Genomic DNA, 26,631 nt, shown 5'->3' with positions numbered 1-26,631 from the left:
TAAAGAAAAATGTTAGGAATATATTGGCATACCACTCTGTCAGAATAGACTGCATAAATTGGACAATTTTTCTCTACAATTTGAAGTTTCATGTATTCAATGCAATTTAGATTGCCAATCTTCGTTTTTTCAATTTGTCTTTAATATTGTGTGCTGATAATTTCTTGTTGCGCTTTCTATGTATTTTGGCTGTAATCATTACATAATAATAGGAAAATTTACTAACACCAATAGAAGTTTGACATGCTTTATTCTTCTAATAATGTCTGCTTCTATTTCTCACTATTGAAAATTTGCTTAATTTTATATTTTTATTATTTTTTAAATATAAAATATTATAATTTTAGAAGAAGAAACTAAAATATTGTATTTCTTTCTTAATTTAAGTGAAATTTATTTTTATTTTATTTTAAAATGAATTTCAGTTTAATATAAACTCAAATAAGAATAAAAAAGATATATTTTTAGTATTTTAATCAAATTTTAAAATTTATTAAACTAATATATCAGTGTTCAAAAAAAAAAAATGAAATTGCATATTTTGAAAAATTAAAAGATATAACTTTATAATTATCCATAATACTAATTATCAGGTTTCACCAATTCGTATCAAAAGCACTGTGAGAATGTGACTTTTTCTCCTGAATCCTTTATTAGGTACAAAAATGGATAACATGAGATAATTATAATATAATAATAAGAGAAAACGGAGAGAGAAAAGGAAAGCAAAGAAAAGTCTAGAAGTTGGGATAGTTAGGTTAAGTATATGACACGTGTCTTTAAAATGCAGAAGAGAAGGGTTTTAGCAACAAGAGAGGTTGTGTTTGGCAAACGCTGGTCTTTCTGCGCTGCCACTTATAACTCGAACCACTTTGAGGGCCTTATCCATGGCGTCTACTTTTCTTACAGTCTCAAGACCCTTGTTCTTTAACAATACCAATACCAATACCACTTCCCCTTCTCTCTCTCAACAGAGAATTGTAGGTCTGTTTCATTCTCCTTTACTTCTACTTTCTGAATAATCGCCTCCTTCCTTTTCTGTCTTTGTCATTTGATTTTTCTTTGGGTCTTCAGGATTCAGGAGAAATTCTCTGAGAATCAATGCAATTGCCAAAAAATGGGATCCCACAAAGGTACTGCCCCTCTTTCTTGTTTCTAGGTTTTATATTAAGTGGACTAACTTTTTGAGGGTTCCAGGTTGTTCCCCAAGCTGATAGAGTCCTTATCCGTCTTGATGAGCTACCCGAGGTACGCTATTAGTTGCTTGTTAATGGGACTAACTTTAATTGAACCAGTCAGCTTTCGCCCCTATTCAAATGCAGTAACTACTAATATCTGTTACTGAGATTCCATTCCTCCATCTGCGGTTTGAAGCATTAGTTGTATTTGCTGTTCTTTCTTTTTCAAAATTTTCATGCTGATTGATGATCTCTGTGCCGCAGAAGTCATCTGGTGGAGTTCTGTTGCCCAAATCAGCTGTGAAATTTGAGCGATATCTAATGGGGGAGGTGAGTAAGCATTCCAGTTCTTGTATTTATAGAGACATGTTGAGTTTACGAACATAACACTTTGTATTTCTACTTCAGATACTATCTGTTGGTACTGAGGTTGGAGAAGTGGAGGCTGGCAAGAAGGTAAGCTTTCATGTCTAATTTTAATTTGGGAACAGCACTCGAATCAAAGTGCTGCTATCCATGTTATATCTTATATTCCATATCTGAGACTAAACTTTATTAGATGTAATTTCGGGTGTTTACGTTGTCTGTTGTCTGTGCCTGTTTTGCAGGTTCTTTTCTCGGACATAAATGCTTACGAGGTGAGTTGGAGTTGGTTTACCATTTGCCTATCATACATGAATTGATTAAGTGCCTCCTTGCGAGTGGCTTTTATGCACATTATATGTGATCCCCTGATCCATTAATGCCAGTTGATTTTTCCATGTTCAGGCTAGCAATGCTTGCTTACATGTCCTGTTGTTTGCTTGAGTTTGTCATTCATTAGGCTTTTGGGAATTATGCAGGTTGATTTAGGAACAGATGCCAAGCACTGCTTTTGCAAAGCTGGTGATCTATTGGCTGTGGTTGAATAAGTTTCGGCAAGATCTTCAGATGATCAACTTTCTATCAGTACTTGTGTAGGATATCATTGATATACTTCCATCAATTGAGGAGGGAATTTTCTTTGGTGTATTTGATATCTATGAGTAAACTATATTCGGAAATCAGTTATTTTGCATTCATTGTGTTCGTGTGTCCTAATTCCAATGTGCAAAAACAAGGGCTTATGCTCATGATCACCAATGGAGAGGTGGGTGGTAATAGGCGCCTTTGTAATTGTAATAAGTTTATCCCTTAAATCAACTGAGGTATTGATGCCATAAATCTGGTTGTGCAGTCCAAATAACTGCAACCAACGGGTGGGTATCCAATTATTAGATCAAATTTGTGAATTCAGCCTAGAAGACTGCAACAGCTTGATTGTTTTAAATGAACAAGAAGAGGACTTTAAGCTCAACATCCATCTCCTTCAGAAACTCTTTTCTTAAAAACTAATAGTAATAAAAAAGAGATGGAAAGAAGATATTGGCTCATCGTGCATTTGCAATGAAATTTCTTAGACAAAAATTTGTGAGTATTCGAGGCAAAATAAGCTCATCCCGCAAGTAAACAATGAGTTAGAACTCAAATAATCGCAACTCAACCATTCCTTCTTTTCTTTTTGGAGAATACCAAGCAACAACCTTTCCAGAGCGTAAAAGCCTTAGTGAGTAACTCAAACTGTATACGAGATCCTCCACATGGGGGCCTTCTTGATCTGATGAAGAATCAAGTGAAAACCTTGAATCAACTCGAAAGACAATTGGGCCAGCAACCTACAAAATATTGTGCATATGATTGTTCAGCAGTGTAACCATGCATCTGCAATCATGTTCATTTATGCTCATTTTACCAGATTCTAACCGCTCAAGCTTCTAAACAGTACCAGGAAATCAAATGACTGTTGATCAAACTGCCATCGCCAACCTAGTTAGGTTACAATTCAGTAATTTTTATGTATACTCTAGATAAGAAATAAGAAAAGACTAAACATACGTACCTGCTGTTGAAGAGTCAAATTCAGCCTGGGAGAGGACAACGCGTTGTCTGCATCACTAACTGAAGACCACCTAAATGCTCTTTTGGCAAGAGTAAGGGCTGAGCATATATCAAGTCGAGCATCAATCCTAGTTAGGTCGCCATACAACTTTGTAAAGTTCCCATGTTGGAAAGTGTAGCAAACAGAGCCAAATAAATCAGCATTCAATGGACTTCTCTTCCTTGTACTTGACGAGTTGTGCCCATCCGCAGATACTGAGATATCCCTGCCCCCAAACCATGCCGCACAGGCGCCGCCTAATTATATATCAACAAGGGGTAAGTAGGTAGAAACAAATACGACAATAGGAAAAGTCTATGCATGAGCCGAGTATAGTTGTCTGACAGGTATTCCATTTGAACTAAAAGTCTGGATAAAAAAATCAGTAATTGCTAATAAAAATCTTAGGCCAACCAGTAACAGAAGGAAACATAGTGCAGAGCAGCAAGATTACCAACAATTCCAGATATTGCTGAATGAGGCTGACTAAGACGCACATCATATGAACGAGGCAAAATTGAACCCCTATCAGTCTTGATCACACTGTCCTTCTTAGACTGCTTCTTCCTCCAAAGATCCTTGCTTTTCTCATAAGAAAAGGAAGCCTTTCCACATAATCCAGGCATCAAGGCAAAGGGTGGCTGATCATTTATGGCGTTAATGGTGTTGGGATGACCATTGTTTTTGTGTATGCCAAATCGGTAACGGAAGCCAGTGTCAGAGCCAATGGAAGCCATATCTAAGGAAATGGACTGAGGAACATCCCAATATCCACCTCTATGGTCAAGAAAGAGCTCAGGCCAAGCAGCCTCCAGAGTGATATCATGAGAAGGAAGCTGCAGAATAAGATGCAGTTGACTGATGATCAACAGTCACTATTTACTTTCAGTAAGAAAACCTAAGCAAGCATACAGCAGCCACTTCCACATGGTCTCAATAGCAATGTCATTATAGTAACAGCTATATGGTGAATTTGTGAATGATTGCACAGTCGATTGAGAGCATGATCTAAAAACTAGTATACTAGATATAAATAAGGAGGACTAAGAAAAGAAAAGAAAGCATGCCTGGTGAAAGAGCATGAATTTGTAGCGAGGTGTGGCGCTGTGACCATGTCGTTCAGTGCTTAACAACAGAGATGTTGAGGGAGTTGGAGAAAACTGAGAGCATATACCAATTGAATAAAGTGACTTGTCCACAATATGTTTAGCTGCGTCTCTGAATACAGACAATTCTAGTTCCTCAGCGTTGCTAAATTCTGCTTTAATTGAGGAAATCAATTTCTTTGGTCGGAACTGCCCAATCAGTCCAAGCCAACTGCGCATTTTTATATTATTAGTTAGAAATAAATTATTTTTCTATAAAAGAAAGAAATTCAATGCCTGCACCGTCAAAAGACAGATTAAGCGACGGAGTTATGCATCATTTCTCTCGCTTAGCTATCCAAAGAAAGGGGAGAAAAAAGGAAGACGAAGAAGAAGAAATTCAAAGGAAAGAAAATACCAGTTGGAGGAGGCGAGCTTAAGCAAGAGAGACTGAACAGAGAGAGAAGGCGGGTGTTTCGGAGAAGCGGAAGAATAAGAAGGAACGAGACCCAGTGGAAAGCCATTAGCCAAGAGGGAAAGCTGTTGAATTCTAAGAGCACGGCTGGCACGTGTGGCGTCGAGAGGGAATGGGTCGCCGGGAATGGACCGAGCACAGCCTTCTAGGGTTTGTGGGGAAGATAGGGGCTGATCCCAGAATGCTGAGTCTAAAGCCGTCCTCAGGTTCGCCATTTTCCTTATCTGTGATTGTTTGTTGCGCTTCGTGTTTTTCAAATACCAAAGTGGGGTTCTTTTGTCATAGGCTTTGTCTGATTAGATATTCAATTCGTTTCAATGTGATGAATGGGCCATTGTTTGATTCCATCTATAAAATTCATCAAGGCCCAGACCACCCTAATTCATAAAGTCCTAAGAACAGTGGAGGCAGCAGTTGTTTGTTTGATTGTTTCTACTTGTAAGGTAAGGTTATTTCCACTTGCACAAGATTTTGACTTTGTTCATTCATAAAAGAAAGAAGCTAACTCAGTTTCATATAAATATACTAATACTATAATAATGCTGGCTCCATGCCTTTTTTCTTACTCTGTTCCGTCCCACAAGCACACTACATGTTCAAACATCTGTTAAGTTAAGTTAACTCATATCTCTACCTAGCAACTTCACCATTACTTTGCATTCCATCTCAAGGAATGATGTGTATTCTCATAATTATTCAAGAAGATATCCTTTTTTTTTTTTTTTCTTTCTAAATTCTTACACTTACTAGCTCAGTTTTCCTACCTATATTGTTTATATTGTAATTGCAGTAGTTGATTGATAGCACAAATGTATGACCCTCGCGAATTCTCTAAGGAATCTCTCTCTCTTATATATATCATAAATCTGTTTTTTCTTACTTTTCTATAAACTTCCACACATAACATATAAAGGACAAGAAGAAAGATCGTATTCTCCATCAATAAGATGAAGCCTAACTTGTCTTATCTTTTCCTCCTCCTCCTCTTCACCTTCCATGCCATAATCGCAACCAATCTCATCCAAGAAACTTGCAACAAATGTGCCATAAATGATCCAAACATTAGCTACGATTTCTGTCTGACTTCTCTTCGAGCATCTCCTGGCAGCCACTGCGCTAGTCTTGGTGAGCTTGGCATGATTTCCATCAACTTAACCCGTCACAACGTCACTGATACCAGGCGCTACATTAAAGGGCTTCTAAAGAACAAAAGATTGGATCCCGGCGCGAGGGCTTGCTTAAATGATTGCCTTCATCTTTATTCAGATGCCATCCCCTCCCTTAAACAAGCCGTCAAAGACTACAAGTCTAAGTACTATGAAGATGCTAATATTCAAGTGAGTTCTGTTATCGATGCCTCCACAACTTGTGCCGACGGATTCAATGAAAAAGGGGTAGCTTCACCATTAAAAGCCAGGAATAACGATACCTTCCAGTTGTCTGCTATATCACTCTCCATTATCAACATGCTTCATTGATTTTGCTGTTTGGTTACTTCAATTCCCACCAACTTAGTTTTGTTCATCAATTAATGACATACATTTATCTTCATCCTGATTTCAGATTTCTTTTTCTTTCACCTATTCTTAAGGCATGGAAGCAAAATAATCCGTATTTATTTACTTTGAAGCAAAACTCAGAGGAAAGAGTGACTTGTAATCTCCCATTATAATCTTGGATTTCAATAATATGATGCCATCAACATCAGCTAGCATGTCAATTTTCTTTTTTGTATTTCCCGGCGGCACACTTCATTCTCTAGGTTAAACTGAAAAAATCATTCGTCCGTTTTCATCTTATCAGAAACCAATAGCAGAGACAGTGCCAATGACATTTTAATCAGTCATAGGAGATTTTAAGGATGATGACAAAAACTAAATAGAAGGGGATGCACGGAAAACAAAAACTAATTTTGCACTTGATCCTACCGTTTCTGGCCACTGCCAACTCCCTGAATCTGATTTTGGACATAATCTTAAGCTCCTACGAGGAGCCTGACTAGCTGATTCTCCAACAGGAAATGAGGGAAAGTGACACGCAACACAACCAAGTTCACGAGTCGATTACTCGCATAGAATGCTACATTAAATTCAAGAGGGCAATCATGTTATAATGCACCAAATTTGGTTTGAGCCTAGTGAAAGGAACTGCCACTTTCCCAATCTACTGCACTACCAACTTCAGAGCAATTAAAAGTCGAAAAAAATAAAGAAGCAGACTTGGGCAAGAAAATTGATTTTAAAACATCTAGTCTTATTACCATGGTTGCTGCATATGATTGCAACCGCAATAATTACGCCATATGGCACCAGCCTGCAATTGAACCCATCCATAGAAAGGAATAGAATAGGAAGAAAAACTTGGTCATCCTAACGACTCGCAACCAGAGGTGTTCCTCATAAACATCCACAGCAAGTGACAAAAGGTCATGCTAGTTATGCAATTGTTACTCTTTTTATCAAACAGATTCAAATTATTTTCCACCCCATTACAAGGATCAAATCATTACATACGTCCGACCAGTCAAACAAGAAAAAAGTAGAAGATCATTGTTTTCTTCAAAATTCAGGGCAAGAAAATGGATCTGACTCAAGAAGCCATTGGGTGGTTATAAACATACTCAATAGCCAGGTTACAAGAATCAATCTTGACTGCTTCCTTGTCTGGAATTTCCAGCTTGAACTCCTCTTCGATAGCCATTATAATCTCCACATTGTCCAAGCTATCCAAGCCCAGATCCTTCTGGAAATGTACATCAGGAGTCACCTGCAAATAATTGTTAGGATAAATATGTCAGCTACCAATTTACTGAATGCTAGAGATTAAGAAGTAGGATTTTACAGTTATCAAGGTCATCAGTAAGCATAATCACAAGGCCAAAACTTAATGACAGGATGAATGCCGACTCCACACACGGCATGAACTGTGAAGCTAAATACAGAAAGTGGAAATGAATCAAAAGCCTAGAACTGTGAAGAGGCATGCACTGTCTGCAAGAAACAATCCCATGCAATCTCAGTAATACAATCCACAAAAATACATGTAACTAGAGCATCTAATTAGGTACTTAGGCCCTTTTACCCTTACAGAGACACCAAAGTATAGGTACAATATATCTTTTCTGCTCTACACAACTATTTTGACAATATCCTCACATATAGCCAGCATTTAATAAATAATATAGGCATAAATCCAATTGAACTCTATAACTTGCACACACATGAGTGTGCGGACAGAAGAAAAAGAAGGAGAGAGAGAGAGATAGATGGCCCAAGGATGGGCAATCTACTCCACAAATAGATTTAGGAAGAACAACTCAAAACCTTCAATGTAGTTGTGCATACGTCCATAAGACTAAATGGAGATTATCTTTATATCCTATGTGAAACTGAATAACAAGCATCAACCAATTCATCTTCATATTATTTAGGAAAAAAAGGCCAAAAGCCCATCTTATTACTTCTATTTTCTTTCTTCTAAGAAAAAGAAGCCATCATTCCAGGGCTGTTTCACAATGATAACACATCCAAATCACCAAGAGTCTCGTCTTCTACTGCATAAGAAGGAGAAAGACAAGAGGCAGGAATCCAATGCCAGCTGCATAACCATGCAAAAGCTCTTTATCTTTCACCATCATTTTAATTGCGCAAGGGTTTATCTGCAATTTCCTGCTATTAAAATTAGGGCAGTTTCCAAGGTATTGAAGGTTGGCATGAACTGAAAGATTGCAAACGTTACTCTAAGTGAACGAATTAGACTACCTAGCATCCCCAAGAGAAGCTAACAAACAGAATCAATATTATGAGCCATCTTTAACTTCACCCTAATTTAATCCTCAAGGCTTCTAAACCAGCATCATCACAATAAGTTAGCACATTGATCATGAAATGCCTGATTTTCCAATCCAAAAATGCACTTGAATCCTAGTAAAATCTTTTCTACGCCTTGTCTCCTAATAATCAGTCCAATAGCAAGTATTCTGAGATTAAGCTGCATTTCTAGAAACTAGATTTAGCAAAAAAAGAAATTGGGGTTTCGAAAAAAAAAAAAAAAAGAAGAGAAAAGAAAAGAAAGAATTAACCTTCCATAGCTGAATAGCAAAGAAACACAGCAATGACATCAATAAGAAGTTATAATTTCCATGTGATAGATAATCAAAATTAAGCATTCGGTTCACTGCTAACAACTTGCTAAAGCGCATTTGTAAATGAAAGGGAGCTAGCAAAATGAAATGCCCAGACAATTGAATGCCCTAGAAAGTGTGATGATAAATAGACAATCTCGAAATATAAGCAATGTTTGTGCTGACAGATATAATAAAATAGGCATTAAAGGTAAAAATGAAAATACACAAGCAAATAAAAAGAAGAGCCAAAGGAATAGGAACAGACCCTGGAGGGATCGACTTTAGGGAAGCTCTTAACAACGTCGAGAACTCTACCGATGACCTGATCCTTGGTCAGATGGTCGTCGTGCGACGACATTAATCGGATAGAGCTCCATGGCTGAGACTTGGATATGGGGACCCGAATTTGGCGAAGTAGGGCTGCTCTCAACGCCATTTCTCTCCGTTTCTTTCTTTCTCTGGGTTTGGTTGATTTGGGCAGTCGCAGTAATCAACTAGCAACTCATAGGCAGTGAACCATAAGCGATCTTCCCATTCCCAAACCAAAGGTCACGGACTTTGCACGTGACCCACGTCTCCATTTTTTGTGCAAAAGAAAAAATATATTGAGCTTTACAGGTTAAACACCCGACATTTAATTTGTCTCAATTTAACTCTAAAATCTTTATAAAAGTGGTTTTTTTTTTTTTAAATTGCATCTAATAATGTGATGATATTTAGCTCTATCAACTTTAATTTGACTAAAAGAAAAAGTCTTTTTTAATTTGTTATCGCTTTTTACTGTTATTATTATCGTATTTAAAATATCATTCCTTTCTATTTATTAATATCATTCTATTATTACTTGTTTGTTTTCACATGTACAACATGTTATTGAAATAATTTTCACATCTCGCACAATCTTAATATTCCCCAATGGACACATAACCTTATAATTACATTTCTTCTTCACTTCGTATTTTTTTTTATATAACCATGTTTTTGTAAAACAATTTTGATAAATTATTTGATATTCATAGGTGAAAAAGCTTTTGCTCAAGCACGAAGAAGAGATATGGCCCTCTTCTAATTCAATATTTTTTCTTAATTAGGTCTTTTCTTTTATTTTCACGATCTGAGAAAATGATTATTATTATGATAATAGTTTCTTTTAGCACTAATTATTTGTAATTAGATATTGAGAAAAAAAAAAAAAGAGACAGTAAGGACAATATAAGATGAAAAGAAGGATAGCAATAATTTCACTGACATAAATAATTAAATTTATTTTTGATATAATTCAAGAAGAAAGATGAATAATATAGGGCTGAATAAGTTTCAAAGTAATAGTAGTAGCTTGAATGCTTTTGCTAATATGAGTTCAATGACCACGAAGTGGCTAAGAACGTGTATGGAGTTGTAAGGGCTAGATTTTTTAGAGGGAGTTTATGGGTTAATTCATATAAAGAAAATGAACATTTGGATTCTTTACTCAAAAAGTCCCAAGGATTTTCTTGAGGAAGAAAATATCGTAAAACGACACCATGATAGGATGTTTGATTTCCTTAGGCGTGTATAACGTATTTATGGGCTTAAGCGTGACGTGGGACGCGAAAAGCCCCCCCCAAGGCAAAAGGGCCAGCTCAGGTCTGTTGATAGTTGAGATTCAGATTCATTTGTATTCGCCAGTACGATACTACTTGACGCCATAAATTTAATACTCGCAGACGATTGTTTCCCTGATCGGATCCGTAAAATGGCACCGGTATCAGCACTAGCAAAGTACAAGCTGGTGTTCTTGGGGGATCAGTCTGTGGGTAAAACCAGTATCATCACTCGCTTCATGTACGACAAATTCGACAATACCTATCAGGTTTTATTTCTTGAACTCCTTCTTACTGGATCTCATTGCTATATTTCTTTCCTTTTCTTTTCTTCTTATTCTTCTGTTTTCTTTTTTACTTGAAAAAAACAATTAGGTTATATGATTTGTTATCGTTCTTTTTACGTTTTAGATTTATTATTCAAATGGATCAATTCAAACATTTTCGCTTCTTTTTCGTCAGCTTTTCTAAATTACACGGAAACATATCTGCTAATTAATTACACTGACAATTCAATATCTTTTTGCATTTTCACTTTGCTCTAGATTTCAGATTTAATTTTTGGCACATCTGGCTCCGATCACATTTTTTTAACACGTTTCTAGATCCCTATATTCCATGCAACCCTTACCTCCTCGAACCCGATGATCAAATCTTGTTAGTTCATTTTTCTGGACTGACGTGTGCCATATGCTTCATTAGTTTTAATATAAAAATCATTTTTCTCTGCTTCTTTTCTTGTTTAATTTTTTCTATTAAGCTTATCTTTTGCCTTTATTTGTGATAATCAGGCTACCATCGGTATCGATTTTCTATCGAAGACAATGTACCTAGAAGATCGAACTGTTAGATTGCAGCTCTGGTAAGGTCTTAGTAATTCTACTATGTTATATCCCTCCCGAACTTTCCCATATCCATCCATATGCAAAAACCATCCTAGAATTCTGACATTTTTTATTGTGCGTGCAATTTGTTCTTTTAAGTGTAATTCATGTTTTGCCTATCAGTTTCCTTGATGATTGAGATTATATCTGTAAATAAGACACCTTTTTCTAGCTGCTTTACTAGCACCGTGTCACCAGAAATACAACTTCCTAATTTTGTAAGGACTACATAAAACTCATAAAATGTCTTGAAGTCTGTTTCTCTGTTTTCTTCAATCCTTTGATTGATTAGAGCACACATTAAAATAGACTGATTGATTCATGGGATGGCTTTAACTTTGGGTAGCATTCTGAATGATAAACTTCATAATACCCTAACCCTAGACCAAGTTAATTCCATGCTGCTAGAGGTTGCCTTCAGGTTGTTGTGATATTACTTATGGCTACTTCCCTTTTGGAATGTCTTGAATAAAAAGGTTCTACCATATTTGAGAATCACAGTCAATACCTTAGTGTAGGTACTTCTGGTATAACCCTTTGTTCCATATTCTGGGGCTATTTACAACTAGCCAATTAAGAATTTTCAGATGTACGGACTAGTACTAGCCCAGTGCATCAAAGATGCAGTCATCAGCATATGGTAAATAATCCATGATATTTCCAGATAAAAATGTTTTCTTTTTGGGGCAATTTATGTGCATATTATTGTCAGTTAATGCTCTCATGCTATAGTAATGAATGATGTTAAATATTCAATACTGGGTCATATGAATTTTCTAAACACTTCGAAAATCTAAAAACTGGCATTAGGTTCTGCATACTGCACTGTAATAGAAAGCCTTTTTTAAAAAAAAAATTATTCTGATGGAAAAGAGTTTTAACAAAATCAGCTTTGCTGGATGCATTTATATATTGATATGCTGCAGGGATACCGCTGGACAGGAAAGGTTCAGAAGCCTTATTCCAAGCTATATTAGGGATTCCTCAGTAGCAGTTATCGTTTATGATGTTGCAAGTATGTGGTTTTCCCTGTTTATTTTTCTAATGTGCGAGCTTCCTGTCTGCCCGTTCCTTTTTCATTAAGACATAACAATGAGCTGTTAATGTATTTTTAAATGATACCTCTATTAAGAGGCACTTAAGAGGCACACTAATTGATTCTTCCTATTGTGTTGCTGGTTATGTCGTTTGGAAACTGTTGAGAATGCCTTTATGGGCCAGGTCTACTCACGGAAGAATACGAGAGGACCTTAATTTTAAATTTAATTCTGTTAGGATTTGTTTTAATAATTTTATTTCGGTAGTTTAGGTTTCCTGGTTTCATTCAGTTTAGGTTTCCTAGTTTCATTATAATTCTGTTATAGACGTTATACCTAATTAGGAGTCCTAATTAGGAATGTTTATTTCTTAAGCCTATTTAAAGAGAGGCTGTCATTAATAAAGGGCAAGCAGAATTTTATCAAAATTGCAGATGTGCCTTAGACTCTGTCAAGGACAGGTCTCTTGGCTGCCAGCATAGGTTCTTCAAAGAAAGGTGGGAAAACGGCTAGGGAAAAAAGAGAATTCCTTCCCGTGGTGACTAGATCCTACGCTAGGGCCCATAACAGAAACTTTCTTCTTCAGTACTTTGGAGACTCTGGCTGTTTGATACATGCATATTGAAATTTGTCGACTAAGCTTTTTCTTGTGGTTTAGGTAGGCAATCATTCCTGAACACCTCTAAGTGGATTGAAGAGGTTCGCACTGAGCGGGGCAGTGATGTCATCATTGTACTCGTTGGGAATAAGACAGACCTTGTAGACAAAAGGTGAGACTTACTTCTGGTTGGTGTATGTATAGCGAAAATAGTTTATGGACAATGAGCAGTATTTAAATGGAAAGTTATGCTCTCATACCATGGAACCTTATGACTCGTTTGGCAGGCAAGTTTCAATAGAGGAAGGAGAAGCTAAAGCTCGTGACCTTAATGTCATGTTTATTGAAACTAGTGCAAAGGCAGGCTTCAACATAAAGGTAAACAACTTAGCTTGGGAGTGAGAAGTTGTTTGTTTGGAATTTACAAAGGTTGATCTTGATATTAAATTGATATCATTTAAACACCGAGTAGAAATTTAAAAGAGATATTGTGGGTTGTAGCTGTCAACATTTTGTTTCCTTCTCACTTTCAGGCACTGTTTCGGAAGATTGCAGCAGCATTGCCGGGGATGGAAACACTTTCTTCAACTAAGCAAGAGGACATGGTGGATGTCAATCTGAAGTCTTCCAATACGAATGCTTCACAGTCTCAACCACAGTCCGGAGGATGTGCCTGTTGATACAGAAAAGTCAGATGTTAAGAAATCCATTTTGCAGTAGTATCTTGCATGCTCATTTGATCCTCTACACATGTAAAGTTTGTGCCATCCCCTTTCCTGTAAAATTTGATATTTGGCGTTGTTTCCTTGGTAAGGGATTTTCTATTAGTATAGAGGCGATTATACGGTAGTTAGGCTAGTCCTAACTGTGTGTTATACCTGCGGTTCTTGTTGAACTAGATATAAAGAATTGTGCAACATTCTTCTATTAGTATAATTCGTATCCAGTCTGGTTTCATAATTTATAATGATTATTCTATTATAATGCTGTAGTAGTGATAAAAATGCATCTGGTGTCTGCCGTGACCTGTCAATTTTTCTTTTCCAATTTTTTTGTCTGAAGGTGAAGATATTGATACTACTGATAATTTGATGATTACACGAATTGCAGCTATCTGAGATGAGCTTGCTCATTTGTAGAATCCAATGTGTTGAAAAGGGCCTTTTCGGCCAAAACATGTTTCCAACCAGTTACTAGATGTAGCAACGAAACAAAAAGAAACTTCCTGGGAACTGCTTAACCAGGCACCTGACGTCTTCAAACGCCACTTGCACTTATGAGTTTGGAAAACAAACACCTGCCACTGCTTCAATGATCCTTTTAGCGTCTCCCTGGAAAAAAGGACCTTAGTAATTTGTGTGTCAGCTGTCAGGAGGAGAGCACTACTTATCCTGAATCTGCTTTGCAAGAGAGTGAACAAATTCTCCATTGACTATTCCTAGCAACTACAGGCAGAGGTCTCATATTTCTGCCTTTACTGGTTGCTGCATCAGCATCAGCATCAATGTTGAATCTCAAAAAGCTTTCTTAGGTGGCCTCCATGCGAGGTTGATTGCATCAGTCCTTGAGGTCTTGTTGGGTAATGACTAACGAGTGGCCGATAATGAATATTTTGTTATTTTTGAGTTGTCTTCTGTACTAATAGACCTTTTTAATTTTTTGAAATTTTCATTTGAATAATTGAGAAATTATTATAATTCTTTTATCAATTCTATAAATTTCTTCAAAATTCATTGGTTCTAACGTGGGTGAACATGAATAAACTTATAAAATTAAAAATTAAAAATTTAAAAAAATATATAAAGTTTTAAGATCCATTGATGTAACTTTTAAACTCAAAGGCTTCGTTCCAAAAATTAATCCAATAAGGCAGGCAACTGCTTGGATTAGGCTTCACTTAAATTGGGGGGTTTGTTTGACTTCTCCGTTCATCTGTTCTTTCAAAAAAAAAAAAAAGAGAAGTTGACTGCAGAGTTGTAAGTGAAAAGGGTAAAAAGGAAATCCAGGTGACGGAAGTGGGTGGGTGCGTGCGTGGAAGTAGCGCAGCCGCTGTTTGAGTCGATCGGTATTGGATTCCTGGAGTGAGTTTGTAACTGCGCGCACTATACAACAGGACTTCATCTTCTTCTATCTATTGCTTGAAGTTAAAGCCTCCAATTCGAATTTCAAACGTTGTTACTCTGTTGTATTCACAGACCAAGTGTGCACGTCGCCCACCATGACAGGTACCTTTCTCTATTTTTTCGTATCATAATTTAGTTTCTTCTCGTTTCTTTGTTTCCTTTCTATTATAATCCGTGGGTTCCTTTTATTCGGTTATTGTGGAATTGAACTGAGACTACAAAAATACAAGGGAATAAATTTACTGAATTTTGGGTTCTTTTCTTTTGAGGTTGGCATCTTTGTTTTGTGCGAGTAGCAAATTGCAGATGGTTTCTTCCTTGATCATGTCTGTTTTATCATTTCCTTTATGTTTTTGCATAAATTTTGAATATCATACAATGAGATTATCTCGGGCTATATGGTATCTCTCTGTTCCATATAACTTCCACTCTGCTGAGTACTGTATCATCAATTTGAAGCACTATAAACTCCATATCAATATCATTGGCTGCCATGCCATGTGTTGTTGAACTGATAATAGCCTCATTTTCCGTACAACAGATAATCAAGAACCAATTTTGAACAAGGATGAAGCTGCTACAACTCGGTCGTCATTCCTTAAACTCAAGCTCTGGCAATGGTGGCTTTTGGTGGCAATCAACATCTCCTTCCTCGTTGCAGGCCAGTCTGCTGCTGTTCTTTTGGGTAGATTTTATTATGACAAAGGTGGAAATAGTAAATGGCTGGCAACCCTTGTTCAGACTGCTGCCTTCCCAGTCCTTTATGTCCCCCTCTGTCTTCTTCCTTCGTCTGAAGAGCCTTCAACCTCTTCTACCTCACCCTCCATTAGAACTCTTGCCATGATCTACTTCTTTCTCGGAGCACTTATAGCTGGTGATAACTTCTTGTATTCTACTGGCCTCTTGTACCTATCTGCCTCTACTTATTCTCTCATTTGTGCATCCCAGTTAGCCTTCAATGCCGTTCTCTCATACTTCATCAATTCTCAGAAGTTCACTTCTCTAATTCTTAACTCTGTGGTTGTGCTTTCATTTTCTGCGGCTCTAATTGCAGTCAATGATGACTCGGATGGTCCTTCAGGACTCTCTAAGTGGAAATACATCATTGGCTTCCTGTGTACACTTGGTGCGTCAGCAATATACTCTCTTGTGCTTTCGCTCATGCAGCTAACCTTCCAAAAGGTCATAAAAAAAGAGACCTTCTCTGTGGTATTGGATATGCAGATCTACACATCACTTGTTGCCTCCTCTGTTTCTGTTGTTGGCCTGTTTGCTAGTGGAGAATGGAAGACTTTACATGGAGAAATGGAGGGTTTTGGTAGTGGGAGGGTGTCTTACATTCTGACAATGGTCTGGACAGCAGTGAGCTGGCAGGTTTGTTCTGTTGGTGTTGTAGGACTGATATTCTTGGTATCTTCTCTTTTCTCCAATGTAATAAGCACTGTTGCTTTGGCTGTATCTCCTATTGCTGCTGTCTTGGTTTTCCATGACAAGATGAATGGTGTGAAGGTAATCTCTTTGCTTATGGCTTTTTGGGGTTTTGGCTGTTATACTTATCAGAATTATCTGGATGATTCTAAGGCGAGGAGAGCACGACATGAGGTTAATGAAACTCATCATGATTCTTTGTGTTGATAATTTCATTATCTTGCTGATAAAACTCATATTGATTCTTTTGGTTTTGTCTTGATTAGTTTCTCATGTCACCACTTCTTTTAGACTGTATTGATGCCATTTGCTACTACATTATTTGGTTCTTCTAAGACTAATTGTTTAGTTAACTAAGCGAGTGTGTTTGTTTTTTTGGTTTAGGGTTTAGAGTGTACTAAAGAACACTTTAAAAAATAAAACAGGTGCATCAGAACGTAGAACCCACCACAATAACTCTCGTTGTCATATCTTACTGCATTTTGTTTTCTATTCTTTTCCTTTCACTTTCTTCTACTCTTCTCGTAAAAAAAAAACGCTAAAATTTATTAGAACTAGGAGAGTGGAGAACAACAACGAATATGAATGAGATTACACGGAAGGAAGAGTCCTTGATGTTCCAAACTAGAACTTGGCTTCTTTCTTGTTAAAACACCTCCACCCCACTCCATGGAAGGTATACTCGAGTACCCAAATATGCGATGCACTGGACATAAGAAATAACACAGACGACAGCATTTCTAAGGGATTCCTTGTTTATGGTTTTGCAAGTGAAGTGGAACCCAGAAATCTATAGTAGTGCCCTTACTTTGCTGGCCAAGACCTGGCACCTTAGCAGTCGACATTCCTCGGTCTATTATCCTACGACCTGAATATTGGGAAAATTGCTTTTGGCTGCGAGTGGAATAGCTGGAAGGATCCGAATTAAGTTGATCAGACTTAAACCTGGACAAACTTGAGAACAGGGAAATCTGGTGTGGTTGGTTTGACAGTTTGTGGAAGTGGAGCAGAGGTGAGGAGTAGTGCAGAAGCGGAGACGGTGGGAGGAGGTAAGATGAGATTTAGGACCAGCAACGTAAGGGGAAATGAAGCGAGGGAATAAAAGAGGAGGTGGTAATTGGGAGTCGGACTTACGGCTAGGAGAGTGAGAGTGTGCAGGTACGGGGGAAGACATGAGGTACTGACGCCCTCACTTGCTGGTGTTGTGGAGGTGATGCTGTTGGTGTTCTCCTGTGGCATTTCTGCTGTAGGAAGGAGAAAGAACGATTGTCTGATGAGGAAATCAAAGGGAGGCCTTTCCTTTTCTTCTTCTTCTTATTTGTAGACTGTTTCTTTTTTTCTTTTTAATATGCATTAATGGTTCCGCATTTGTTGTTTGGATTTTGAATGGGAAAACACTGACAACTATTCAGAAAAAGTTTATATAAACTATTGTTCTTCACCCGGAAAGCAAGTCATAGACTCACCGGTCATCATTATTATTATTTTAATTATAAAATTAAATTTATAAATATAATTTAATAAATTTTTAAATACTTGATATTAATTTATAATATTATAAAAAATATCAATAAATAAATTATCTTTAAATGTCTTTAGTATTTTTAAAATTTTATTAACACAATAATATACAATTTATCTTTGAAATATTTATTAATTTAATTCTAATATTATATAAATTAATATTATTAATATTACTATTTTTATAATTAAAAATTATTATATAATTAAAATTATTAATTTATTAGTAAATATAATATTTAAAAATATTATCTAATTAAAAAATTAATTTATTAGTTAATATATCATTAAAATATAATTAATATATTTCTTAGAATAATCATTATCTAATTATAAAACTAATCATTATCTAATTAAGAATCTAATTAATTGTTAATATACTATTTCTTAGGAGTAGAATTAGTGTTTAATTAGGAATATAATTTATTATCAATAATAAAAAACTATAAAATTACACGTAAACTTGAATCTTGTGTCAAAATAAAAATTTTATGTGTTAAAAATTAAATATATATGTTAAAAAATTTGAAATTTTAAAAATTAATACATATATATATATATATTCCTTTCCATTATAAGAAAAAATTTATATAATTTCAAGTGTTTTTCAACTTTACGTTAGATATATATATTTCTAAAAAAAAATTATCTCACGTTTCTAAAGTGAAAGCCTATATTTTTATTTCTAAAAAAGTCATTCTCTTTAAGTTTGTAAAAAACTTTGTGGAGGTATTGAACTCACAGGCATAATAACTGAGCCAAAAGTCTAATTTAAGTGTAAATTTGCAAAATTTTATTTATGCGTGAAATGGACTTAGACCTAATCCAATATAATTTTTAATACTTGATTAATTATTTAGCTTTTTGGACATTCTTAAATCATTACTCTATCTATTTTTTAATATTTATTTATTGAAGAGAATATATATATATATATATTTTTTTTAACATTGCAGTGTAACATTCTAATTCTAGCCTTATAACTATGAAACTCTTATACACACAACTCTTTTATTTTCTTTTCTACATTAGGTAACATGGGAGAATGGACCACCAGAGGCTCTCCTGGCCCGGGATAGCTCTTGGGTTCGACTTAAATGACCCATTTTTTCAACCAAGAAACAAAAGTAGATTAAAATTCAATAAAACGCGTACTCAGTTTCTGTATCACTCGGTCACAGTCAGCGACCGAGCTTCTTCTTCCACTTCTTCTTCTACTACTGCTGCTGCTACTACCAGTACTAGGGTTTCAAAACTCTTTTTTACAATTGTGTTTGATCTGTGTATTGCAGCTATAACAATGTCAAACTTCTCTAATCAGATCAGAGCCTCTGCTTCTCTGATTAAACGCCTCAAAGATAGGTTGGCGAATCCAGCACTTCTGAATCAGAGTAGATCTTTCACTACAACCGAGGGCCACCGCCCCACCATTGTCCACAAGCGAAGCCTTGATATTCTTCATGATCCTTGGTTCAACAAGGTAAGACTTCGTTTGCCTTTTCCATTTCTTTTTTTTTTAATCCCAATATAGAAGTATCTAATTGATATATGATTTAGCTTAATTCCTTCATTTTTGTTTGACTCAATATCGTAATAAAATGAATATGAATAATAGGGAACAGCATTTTCTATGACGGAACGTGATCGTCTTGATCTTCGAGGACTTCTTCCTCCAAATATTATGTCTTCTGAGCAGCAAATTGAACGCTTCAGTAAGTTTCCTGAACTCATCATAAACACTGGTTTTTCGATTCTCCCCCAACTACCTTACTAGCCACGCTTGACTACCTACTCTTTTTCCCCCCCTTCGATTTCCTTAATTATTATATCTAAACATGGAGGAACTTTGTTCATTCACAGTGGCTGACTTGAAGAGGCTTGAAGTTCATGCAAGAGATGGACCTTCTGATCCAAATGCCTTGGCTAAGTGGCGCATACTTAATCGCTTGCATGACCGAAATGAAACTATGTACTACAAGGTCTCTGCCCCCTTCTTTCTTTCTCGTTCTTCATATTTGTAATTTCAATTCTTTCATTTTGGAGGTACACGTTTCCAGCGAACAACACTTTCGCACTGCTCCCTTTTATTTCTATATATTATTTATCACAACTTATCATGAGCTATTTATTTATATCTCTTGATTTTATGTGCACCTGGAATACATTTTCCCCATTATTTTACACTTGTTTTTCTTGTCAGTGTTTATCATGCTAATCAGCAATACTCTACAATCATTCATCTGATAACAGTCTTTTTTTTTTTTTTTCCTTCTTTCTCTATGATTCGATTGAGGCTTCTAATGGAACCAATTCTCTGCCATCTGTTCTGAGCTCATTTTTCATATTCCCATGTTCATGAATCTCTTATAAGAGGTTACATTTTGAGTTATTAATTAATTTTATCTCATTTATGCTGGTTATGGCAGCCAAATTTATTTTATACAAATATCCTTGTGGGCTTGAGACCTTAACTTTGTTTCTAAATTTGACAGGTTCTGATTGCCAATATTGAGGAATATGCACCCATAGTATATACTCCAACTGTAGGTCTCGTTTGCCAAAATTACAGTGGTTTATTCAGAAGGCCAAGGGGGATGTATTTCAGCGCTGCTGATCGTGGAGAAATGATGTCCATGGTTTATAACTGGCCAGCTGAGCAGGTACTACTAATCAGTGATGAAGTTAGCTTTAGAACCTCTTACTGGATTCCTTCTTTCCAATTCAAAGACCAGAAATAGTTATGGTTTCTGTAACTGCTTAGTTGCTTTATTTTGGCTGTTAAGATTGCATTATGATGTACAATTATTAATACAAAGGCCTTGGAATTGTAATGTATCAATTCCAGGTTTTAATTTGTCCCTACAGCTACTTTTTATGTTTTTTTTTTCTTGACAACTACAGGTTGATATGATTGTTGTTACGGATGGAAGCAGGATATTGGGCCTTGGAGATCTTGGAGTCCAGGGAATTGGAATTGCAATTGGGAAGCTGGATTTATATGTTGCTGCCGCTGGGATCAATCCTCAAAGGGTATGATGCTGCTCTATGTGTCACTTGTTTTTGTACTGACAATAAAAGCCATCCCTCTTTTGCCTTGTTGGCTTCAATTTTGCAGGCTTAGATATGTTATGTATAATATTTTCTCTTTTAACTTTTTAGCACATATGAATTTGTTTTTCCTTCTATTTGGATGATCATTTTGTTCAAACACTGTATGTGACCGGTACACAGTCGCTCATATTGCTTCTAGCCCATCCACTACATTTTATCAAAAGTTACGGTGCTCTTGAGGTTACTATATGATGATAATTGATGTTTCAATTCCTGCAATAATATTCCAAATGTTTGCTGTTTCTTCTAATAAGATAATGGTGTTGTAGGTCCCATATTATCATCATTACTGATTTTGTGCCCTTACAGTTGATTTTTTGAATCACATCTAATCTAATATTAACTTGTTAAAATTTGAAGTCAGATCTCGAAGTTGCAGATTTACCAACATGGTGATCCATCCTACTTTTGCTGTATATTCGTTAGAATACCCACTGGATATGGTTTAAATGCCAGTCACTTTTAAGTACAGAGACAGATTTCATGATATAATTAAAAAAGCACAATGAAGAACTTGTAATCTCAATGTTGATTTGATAACTTGTCATCTTTGGAAGAATTATTATGCTTATTTTCATCTTATGCTTAACTGGCGATACTAGTGTTATAGTTTTAAAGATGAAGGTCTATGTTTTGGTAGATTCTTATTGTGCTCTATTCTAGGTGCTTCCTGTCATGATTGATGTTGGAACCAATAATGAGAAGCTGCTCAAGGACCCCTTGTGTAAGTATTTCGCTTTCCAATCCCTTTATAATTTGTATGAGCACCTTATGGAATAGGGTATTTTCCAGTTTTGAGAAGGACTTGTTCTCTTGTTCTAACAAGTATAATAGCTGGCTTTTCTCTCTAACATTAAGGTTCATTAGTCCGTCTTGGGGAAAAGATGACCTAAATTAGGGGGCTTATATTACAGATCTATGATCCATGAACAAGGAGTTCTTAGAGAAATTAGACACTACTAAATAGTTAAACTTCCTTGTCAGATTCTTGCGTTCTGTCATTGTTACCAGTTTTCCATCTTTACCAATAATTAGACTTTATCATGCCTTCTACATCAGTTTGTCTCTCCATATAAGAAGTTTACAAAATTGCTTTTAATAGATTTGGGATTGCAAGAACACCGCCTTGATGGTGATGAGTATGTAGCAGTCATTGATGAATTCATGGAGGCAGTGTTTACTCGCTGGCCAAATGTTATTGTGCAGGTAATTTAAATATTCTTTTCTTTGCCTATTTATTATATTAACAAATTGGGGTGTCTCTCTCTTTCTCTTCTCAATTTCTACTTTTCTTGAGATTCTGAAACACTATGTTTATGTTCATTCAGTTTGAAGATTTTCAAAGCAAGTGGGCCTTCAAGTTGTTGCAGCGATATAGGAATACATACAGAATGTTCAATGATGATGTCCAGGTAATAATTTAGTTTCTCTATGTCTATTAGTGCATCTGTCATTAATCAATTAAATGTTGATTATGTGTGCAAATTCTTCATTATTTTATAGCATTTCAACATTTCAATATACAGGGTACAGCAGGGGTAGCAATTGCTGGCCTTTTAGGAGCTGTAAGGGCAAAAGGCAGGCCAATGATTGACTTTCCAAAGCAAAAGATTGTTGTAGCCGGCGCTGGAAGGTTTGTTTGTTGTCCAACCTTGTGGCTGCAATTATGCACTTGTTGTTTTCCCAAAACAGAGATGCACAAAGAATATACATTCACAGTGAAAGAACTGTTCTTTGTCTATCATCCATTTAAGTTAAGATTGTTCAACTTAATATCTGGTTTCAGATTTATCTCTATGCTCTATGATGGTTATATGATACTCTTATCATTGTTTGTTTTGTTTGAGGGCACAAGATGCATCTTAGAGAGCTAAACTCTAATACAGACAAGATTAAAGTTGATTTTCATAATTTAGCCAAGCGCTCAATTTAATACATCTAGACTAAAGCTTGATAGCTATGGTCCAAATTATTATAACATCCTAGCAATGTACTAACATGTTATGCAGTATACGGCTCCAATTGAAGACGTAATCTATATGAAGCTATCATGCTTTGCTGATACACATTCTGGAATTTTGAGCATATTTAATCGAAGAGACACCCAAGCTAAAATATCATTAATGTTATCCGCTTTTCTTTTTTTCTATGACAATATCTCAAGGATTGTTAGTTTGATCTTTTTCTGTCTTCACAGTGCTGGAATAGGGGTTCTCAATGATGCAAGGAAAACAATGGCCAGGATGTTGGGAAATAATGCATCTGCTTTTGAAAGTGCACGGAGTCAGTTCTGGGTAGTTGACGCTAAGGTGAGAATTATACTGTCCTAATATTTGTCCATTATCACGTTTACATCCTATGTCTAGAACTCCATCTCTTACTGATATGCTCAGTATCGCACTACTAACAGAACAATGCAAACTGATCTCAATGAATCTCGTCAACTATACAAACAAGGGATATACAATTGAAGATTGTTGTCTGCTTTCCACAATACTGTTTCATCGAAAAACTTTCTCACTTTCTCACGTCGACCAATTATAATACTTTTGATTTTAAAATTTGTTGATTGAACTGTAGCATCTGGTCTTTGAGGACCTCCTTGTCTTGATATTCTATGTCTCAGCTTGTCTCATGTTAAAGTTGGATATGGTCTTGATGATGTGCAGTTTTTACTCCCAGGGCTCCTTTCCCAGCTAGACATCTTATTGGAATTATATTGCTTGTTCATATATCGAATTGTTTTGTGCATATTCAGGGGCTGATAACAGAGGAGCGTGAAAATCTTGATTCAGAAGTCCAGCCATTTGCAAGGAGGATCAAAGAAGCTAATCGTCAAGGATTAAGGGAAGGTGCAAGTCTTGTAGAAGTGGTAGGTGAAACTTGCGAGTATGGTACTTTATAAGAAAAAAATATGATATCTTTATTTCTACTATACCTGAAATTAGGATATCATGATTAATTATCTTCTCTGGTTCTTGGATAATCGATGCTGGCCAGGTGCGCGAAGTGAAACCTGATGTGCTCCTTGGATTATCTGCAGTTGGAGGGTTGTTCTCAAAGGAGGTATAAACTGGATGCTGAACATCAAAATGATAGCTCAATTAAACAATGTTGCAAATGCTATATGAAAATAATCATATGAAATCTGTGACTGAAACATTATGGATGGCTTAGATATGTCCTTGTAGAGATATAAAGGAGTAAACAATATTGGTTATTCTTTGTGCTGACATGATGATGTGCATATACTACTGTTAGGTGTTAGAGGCCCTCAAAAGTTCAACCTCAACTAGACCAGCAATCTTTGCCATGTCAAACCCTACGAAAAATGGTATGACATCTTTTTGCAGATCGTTTACTTTTCATAAGAAAGAACGCCTGTTTATTTCATGAATTCAGATGCTAAGTGGTTTTTTTTCCTCTCTTTTTTCTCCCCTGCTGACAGCTGAGTGCACTGCTGAAGAAGCATTTTCCATTGTGGGCGACAATATTATATTTGCTAGTGGAAGTCCATTCAAAGATGTGGATCTTGGTACATATTATGGTTTATATGTCTTAACTTGACCTATATGCTAAAATTCTATGAAGTAGTGATGCTTTCAGATTCAGGCTGCTGCTTGTTAAAAATCTTTAGCTTTAATTCAACATGAGATGGGTAATCTTAGGAGCTTACTCCATGATATTAGCATACTGTTAAGACCTCTGTTAACTTTTTCATTACTGTAGGAAATGGCCATGTTGGCCACTGTAACCAAGGAAACAACATGTACCTATTTCCGGGGTAAGTTTCTTCAGTAGATTCTATCTGATTCATTTTAAGAAGGCATGATTTTTTTCCCTTGAATGCATATATCTGTTCTTGGTTCATTGCAGTATTGGACTTGGAACTCTTCTCTCTGGCTCTAGGATCATCTCTGATGGCATGCTACAGGCTGCAGCTGAATGGTATTGTCATATATGTTTTATGATTTAGCTACTATATGTTCACATTTCATTAATGCTGAGAGAACAATTCATCACCCAAAGCAATCCTGAAAGTTTTTATCTGTCAACATTTGTTATATATGAAAATTAGCTGGACTATGAAGTAGTAGGAAGCTAATTAGGAATTAATTTGGACAGCCCCCTAAAACAAAGCTTTGGGCATTCGTTTTTTGCAAAATAAAACAAAAGTGTATTATTAACATTGTTAAAAGTTTCTTTTTATTGTATTGGTGGTAATGCTTTAGTTATCAATATCAGATTGTCTGACCCAAATTGGAATTACAGCCTAGCTGCATATATGACAGAAGAGGAAGTTCTACAAGGGATCATATTCCCTTCAACATCTAGGTACACAAAACATTTTTTTTCTTGACCTTATACTTTGCTGTCTTGGGGTGTTTATGACCTCATACATATTTGCAGGATACGAGATATAACAAAGCAGGTAGCTGCAGCTGTGGTGAAGGAAGCCATAGAAGAGGATCTTGCAGAAGGATACCGTGAGATGGATGCACGAGAGCTTCGAAAACTTAATGAGGTCTGTTTTTGATATTTTTTTTTTAATTCAAGCATGTCCTGAAGATGGAGTTATTATGAATTGCTATTCAAACTCAGATGGCTCCCTATGCAATTCTAGATAGAAATGTGTCTGTGGCAGTTCATCTTCCCACACTTGTTACTTGTACCAACCAATGGAGGTCGGTCCATAAAATGCTAAAAGCTAGTCTTTCGGCCATCTATACTTTATGGGAATCTAGTCTGGCCATACTTATCCGATATCTGACATTAGTATCTAATCTCTCTCTTCTGACAATATCTTAGTATTGATTTTAGTTTCCAAGTGGTTGAAACTGAAATAAGGGGGTGCCTTTATAGGGTTTGTATTTTTGGATATTAAATAATCTGGTATATGTTCATATTGAAGTCCCGATAATACACTAGAAATGTAAAATAGACGAGATGGGACCTGGATTTGGCTGTAGCTCAGTTTCTGATGCATTTAATTTTATGTATCCTTTATATTTTCTCCTATGTGTGTTTGTTATATGCAAGGTTGTGAAGTATTCTGTGCCTGTTTAAGGAATTTTAGATGAATATTAACAATTGAATGTGATGGTTTCAGGAGGAAATTCTAGAATATGTGAAGAACAGCATGTGGAGTCCGGATTACCCAACACTGGTCTACAAGAAGGCCTGAGCAGAAGAATATGGGGTCATTTTTTAGTTGTGGGACGCATTGCTGTATGGATTCATTCCGTTAAAAAGTATGTAATAATTGGGATTTCAAGTTCCTATAGACTTTGGAGATGAGGTATGTGCCTGTAGATATGTGTATATTTACAAGTAAATCATTTTTAATTTCAGTGCATAATTGAGATGATGTTGTATTAAGTCTTGCCCGTGTCTTGTACTTAAATAATTATTTTTGGTTGGAGGAATCAAAATCCTCTTTCTGGCTTTGTTGTTGCCATTGGTGTTGGTGTTGGTGTTGGTGTTGGGTTTAATTAACAAACTATATACAAGCTGCTGTGAATGTT

General features: G+C 36.1%; 7 protein-coding genes across 10 annotated transcripts; 5 read left to right on the top strand and 2 right to left on the bottom strand.

Moving 5' to 3' along the window:
• The first annotated feature begins 780 nt into the window (after positions 1-780).
• On the top strand, positions 781-2,239 carry LOC8266665 (10 kDa chaperonin 1, chloroplastic). 2 transcript variants are annotated; one of them, XM_048374484.1, is made up of 7 exons: positions 781-984; positions 1,075-1,133; positions 1,198-1,248; positions 1,446-1,508; positions 1,587-1,634; positions 1,787-1,816; positions 2,021-2,239. In XM_048374484.1, the coding sequence occupies exons 1-7, from the start codon at positions 888-890 to the stop codon at positions 2,087-2,089; spliced, it is 417 nt and encodes a 138-aa protein (XP_048230441.1). In that variant the 5' UTR covers positions 781-887; the 3' UTR covers positions 2,090-2,239. The 2 variants fall into 2 exon arrangements, with proteins under 2 accessions (XP_048230441.1, XP_002526500.2); XM_002526454.4 differs by having other exon boundaries at positions 791-984; positions 1,443-1,508.
• A 330-nt stretch (positions 2,240-2,569) lies between these two features.
• LOC8266666 (protein TRIGALACTOSYLDIACYLGLYCEROL 4, chloroplastic) lies at positions 2,570-4,910 on the bottom strand. 2 transcript variants are annotated; one of them, XM_048374478.1, is made up of 6 exons: positions 4,639-4,910; positions 4,203-4,452; positions 3,590-3,971; positions 3,097-3,392; positions 2,950-3,023; positions 2,570-2,872 (listed from the first exon to the last, which is right to left on the bottom strand). In XM_048374478.1, exons 1-5 carry the CDS (start codon positions 4,908-4,910, stop codon positions 2,964-2,966), a joined length of 1,260 nt encoding a protein of 419 aa, XP_048230435.1. In that variant the 3' UTR covers positions 2,570-2,872; positions 2,950-2,963. The 2 variants fall into 2 exon arrangements, with proteins under 2 accessions (XP_048230435.1, XP_002526501.2); XM_002526455.4 differs by lacking the exon at positions 2,950-3,023.
• A 310-nt stretch (positions 4,911-5,220) lies between these two features.
• LOC8266667 (putative invertase inhibitor) lies at positions 5,221-6,263 on the top strand. The gene has a single exon (XM_002526456.4). It carries the CDS (start codon positions 5,643-5,645, stop codon positions 6,171-6,173), a length of 531 nt encoding a protein of 176 aa, XP_002526502.2. The 5' UTR covers positions 5,221-5,642; the 3' UTR covers positions 6,174-6,263.
• Positions 6,264-7,130: 867 nt separating this feature from the next.
• LOC8266668 (acyl carrier protein 1, mitochondrial) lies at positions 7,131-9,345 on the bottom strand. Its single transcript, XM_002526457.4, has 2 exons — positions 9,087-9,345; positions 7,131-7,461 (listed from the first exon to the last, which is right to left on the bottom strand). The coding sequence occupies exons 1-2, from the start codon at positions 9,255-9,257 to the stop codon at positions 7,285-7,287; spliced, it is 348 nt and encodes a 115-aa protein (XP_002526503.1). The 5' UTR covers positions 9,258-9,345; the 3' UTR covers positions 7,131-7,284.
• A 1,068-nt stretch (positions 9,346-10,413) lies between these two features.
• Positions 10,414-13,883, top strand: LOC8266669 (ras-related protein RABH1b). Its single transcript, XM_048374112.1, has 6 exons — positions 10,414-10,673; positions 11,196-11,266; positions 12,215-12,303; positions 12,984-13,095; positions 13,211-13,301; positions 13,457-13,883. Exons 1-6 carry the CDS (start codon positions 10,557-10,559, stop codon positions 13,601-13,603), a joined length of 627 nt encoding a protein of 208 aa, XP_048230069.1. The 5' UTR covers positions 10,414-10,556; the 3' UTR covers positions 13,604-13,883.
• Positions 13,884-14,076: 193 nt separating this feature from the next.
• On the top strand, positions 14,077-17,843 carry LOC8266670 (probable purine permease 11). Its single transcript, XM_002526459.4, has 2 exons — positions 14,077-15,148; positions 15,588-17,843. The coding sequence occupies exons 1-2, from the start codon at positions 15,142-15,144 to the stop codon at positions 16,679-16,681; spliced, it is 1,101 nt and encodes a 366-aa protein (XP_002526505.2). The 5' UTR covers positions 14,077-15,141; the 3' UTR covers positions 16,682-17,843.
• Positions 17,844-19,025: 1,182 nt separating this feature from the next.
• LOC8266672 (NAD-dependent malic enzyme 62 kDa isoform, mitochondrial) lies at positions 19,026-26,560 on the top strand. 2 transcript variants are annotated; one of them, XM_002526461.4, is made up of 19 exons: positions 19,026-19,475; positions 19,611-19,707; positions 19,856-19,974; positions 20,488-20,655; positions 20,897-21,025; positions 21,770-21,830; positions 22,209-22,312; positions 22,435-22,518; positions 22,633-22,739; positions 23,304-23,415; positions 23,865-23,978; positions 24,107-24,172; positions 24,368-24,440; positions 24,555-24,641; positions 24,836-24,890; positions 24,983-25,054; positions 25,379-25,441; positions 25,517-25,631; positions 26,217-26,560. In XM_002526461.4, the coding sequence occupies exons 1-19, from the start codon at positions 19,041-19,043 to the stop codon at positions 26,289-26,291; spliced, it is 2,136 nt and encodes a 711-aa protein (XP_002526507.2). In that variant the 5' UTR covers positions 19,026-19,040; the 3' UTR covers positions 26,292-26,560. The 2 variants fall into 2 exon arrangements, 1 of the variants encoding a protein (XP_002526507.2); XR_007216721.1 differs by lacking the exon at positions 26,217-26,560 and having other exon boundaries at positions 25,352-25,441; positions 25,517-25,617.
• The last annotated feature ends 71 nt before the right edge of the window (positions 26,561-26,631 follow it).

The sequence above is a fragment of the Ricinus communis genome, chromosome 1, assembly GCF_019578655.1.
Source record: "Ricinus communis isolate WT05 ecotype wild-type chromosome 1, ASM1957865v1, whole genome shotgun sequence".
Classification (NCBI taxonomy): domain Eukaryota; kingdom Viridiplantae; phylum Streptophyta; class Magnoliopsida; order Malpighiales; family Euphorbiaceae; genus Ricinus; species Ricinus communis.
Note: the sequence above shows the minus strand (reverse complement) of the source record. Positions and strands in the feature narration are given on the sequence as shown.

What these genes read in the sequence shown, in the direction of transcription:
- LOC8266665 (XM_002526454.4), top strand. Translation starts at nt 888, where the DNA reads ATGGCGTCTACTTTTCTTACAGTCTCAAGACCCTTGTTCTTTAACAAT. An exon ending in GTCTTGATGAGCTACCCGAG is followed by an intron (nt 1,249 to 1,442) that starts GTACGCTATTAG and finishes TCTGTGCCGCAG; the next exon opens with AAGTCATCTGGTGGAGTTCT. An exon ending in AGCGATATCTAATGGGGGAG is followed by an intron (nt 1,509 to 1,586) that starts GTGAGTAAGCAT and finishes TTTCTACTTCAG; the next exon opens with ATACTATCTGTTGGTACTGA.
- LOC8266666 (XM_002526455.4), bottom strand. Translation starts at nt 4,910, where the DNA reads ATGGCGAACCTGAGGACGGCTTTAGACTCAGCATTCTGGGATCAGCCC. An exon ending in AGCAATATCTGGAATTGTTG is followed by an intron (nt 3,393 to 3,589) that starts GTAATCTTGCTG and finishes ATATATAATTAG; the next exon opens with GCGGCGCCTGTGCGGCATGG. An exon ending in ATTTGACTCTTCAACAGCAG is followed by an intron (nt 2,873 to 3,096) that starts GTACGTATGTTT and finishes AATATTTTGTAG; the next exon opens with GTTGCTGGCCCAATTGTCTT.
- LOC8266667 (XM_002526456.4), top strand. Translation starts at nt 5,643, where the DNA reads ATGAAGCCTAACTTGTCTTATCTTTTCCTCCTCCTCCTCTTCACCTTC.
- LOC8266668 (XM_002526457.4), bottom strand. Translation starts at nt 9,257, where the DNA reads ATGGCGTTGAGAGCAGCCCTACTTCGCCAAATTCGGGTCCCCATATCC. An exon ending in CTAAAGTCGATCCCTCCAGG is followed by an intron (nt 7,462 to 9,086) that starts GTCTGTTCCTAT and finishes AATTATTTGCAG; the next exon opens with GTGACTCCTGATGTACATTT.
- LOC8266669 (XM_048374112.1), top strand. Translation starts at nt 10,557, where the DNA reads ATGGCACCGGTATCAGCACTAGCAAAGTACAAGCTGGTGTTCTTGGGG. An exon ending in ACTGTTAGATTGCAGCTCTG is followed by an intron (nt 11,267 to 12,214) that starts GTAAGGTCTTAG and finishes GATATGCTGCAG; the next exon opens with GGATACCGCTGGACAGGAAA. An exon ending in ACAGACCTTGTAGACAAAAG is followed by an intron (nt 13,096 to 13,210) that starts GTGAGACTTACT and finishes CTCGTTTGGCAG; the next exon opens with GCAAGTTTCAATAGAGGAAG.
- LOC8266672 (XM_002526461.4), top strand. Translation starts at nt 19,041, where the DNA reads ATGGACCACCAGAGGCTCTCCTGGCCCGGGATAGCTCTTGGGTTCGAC. An exon ending in TGTTCAATGATGATGTCCAG is followed by an intron (nt 22,519 to 22,632) that starts GTAATAATTTAG and finishes TTCAATATACAG; the next exon opens with GGTACAGCAGGGGTAGCAAT. An exon ending in TCTGGGTAGTTGACGCTAAG is followed by an intron (nt 23,416 to 23,864) that starts GTGAGAATTATA and finishes GTGCATATTCAG; the next exon opens with GGGCTGATAACAGAGGAGCG.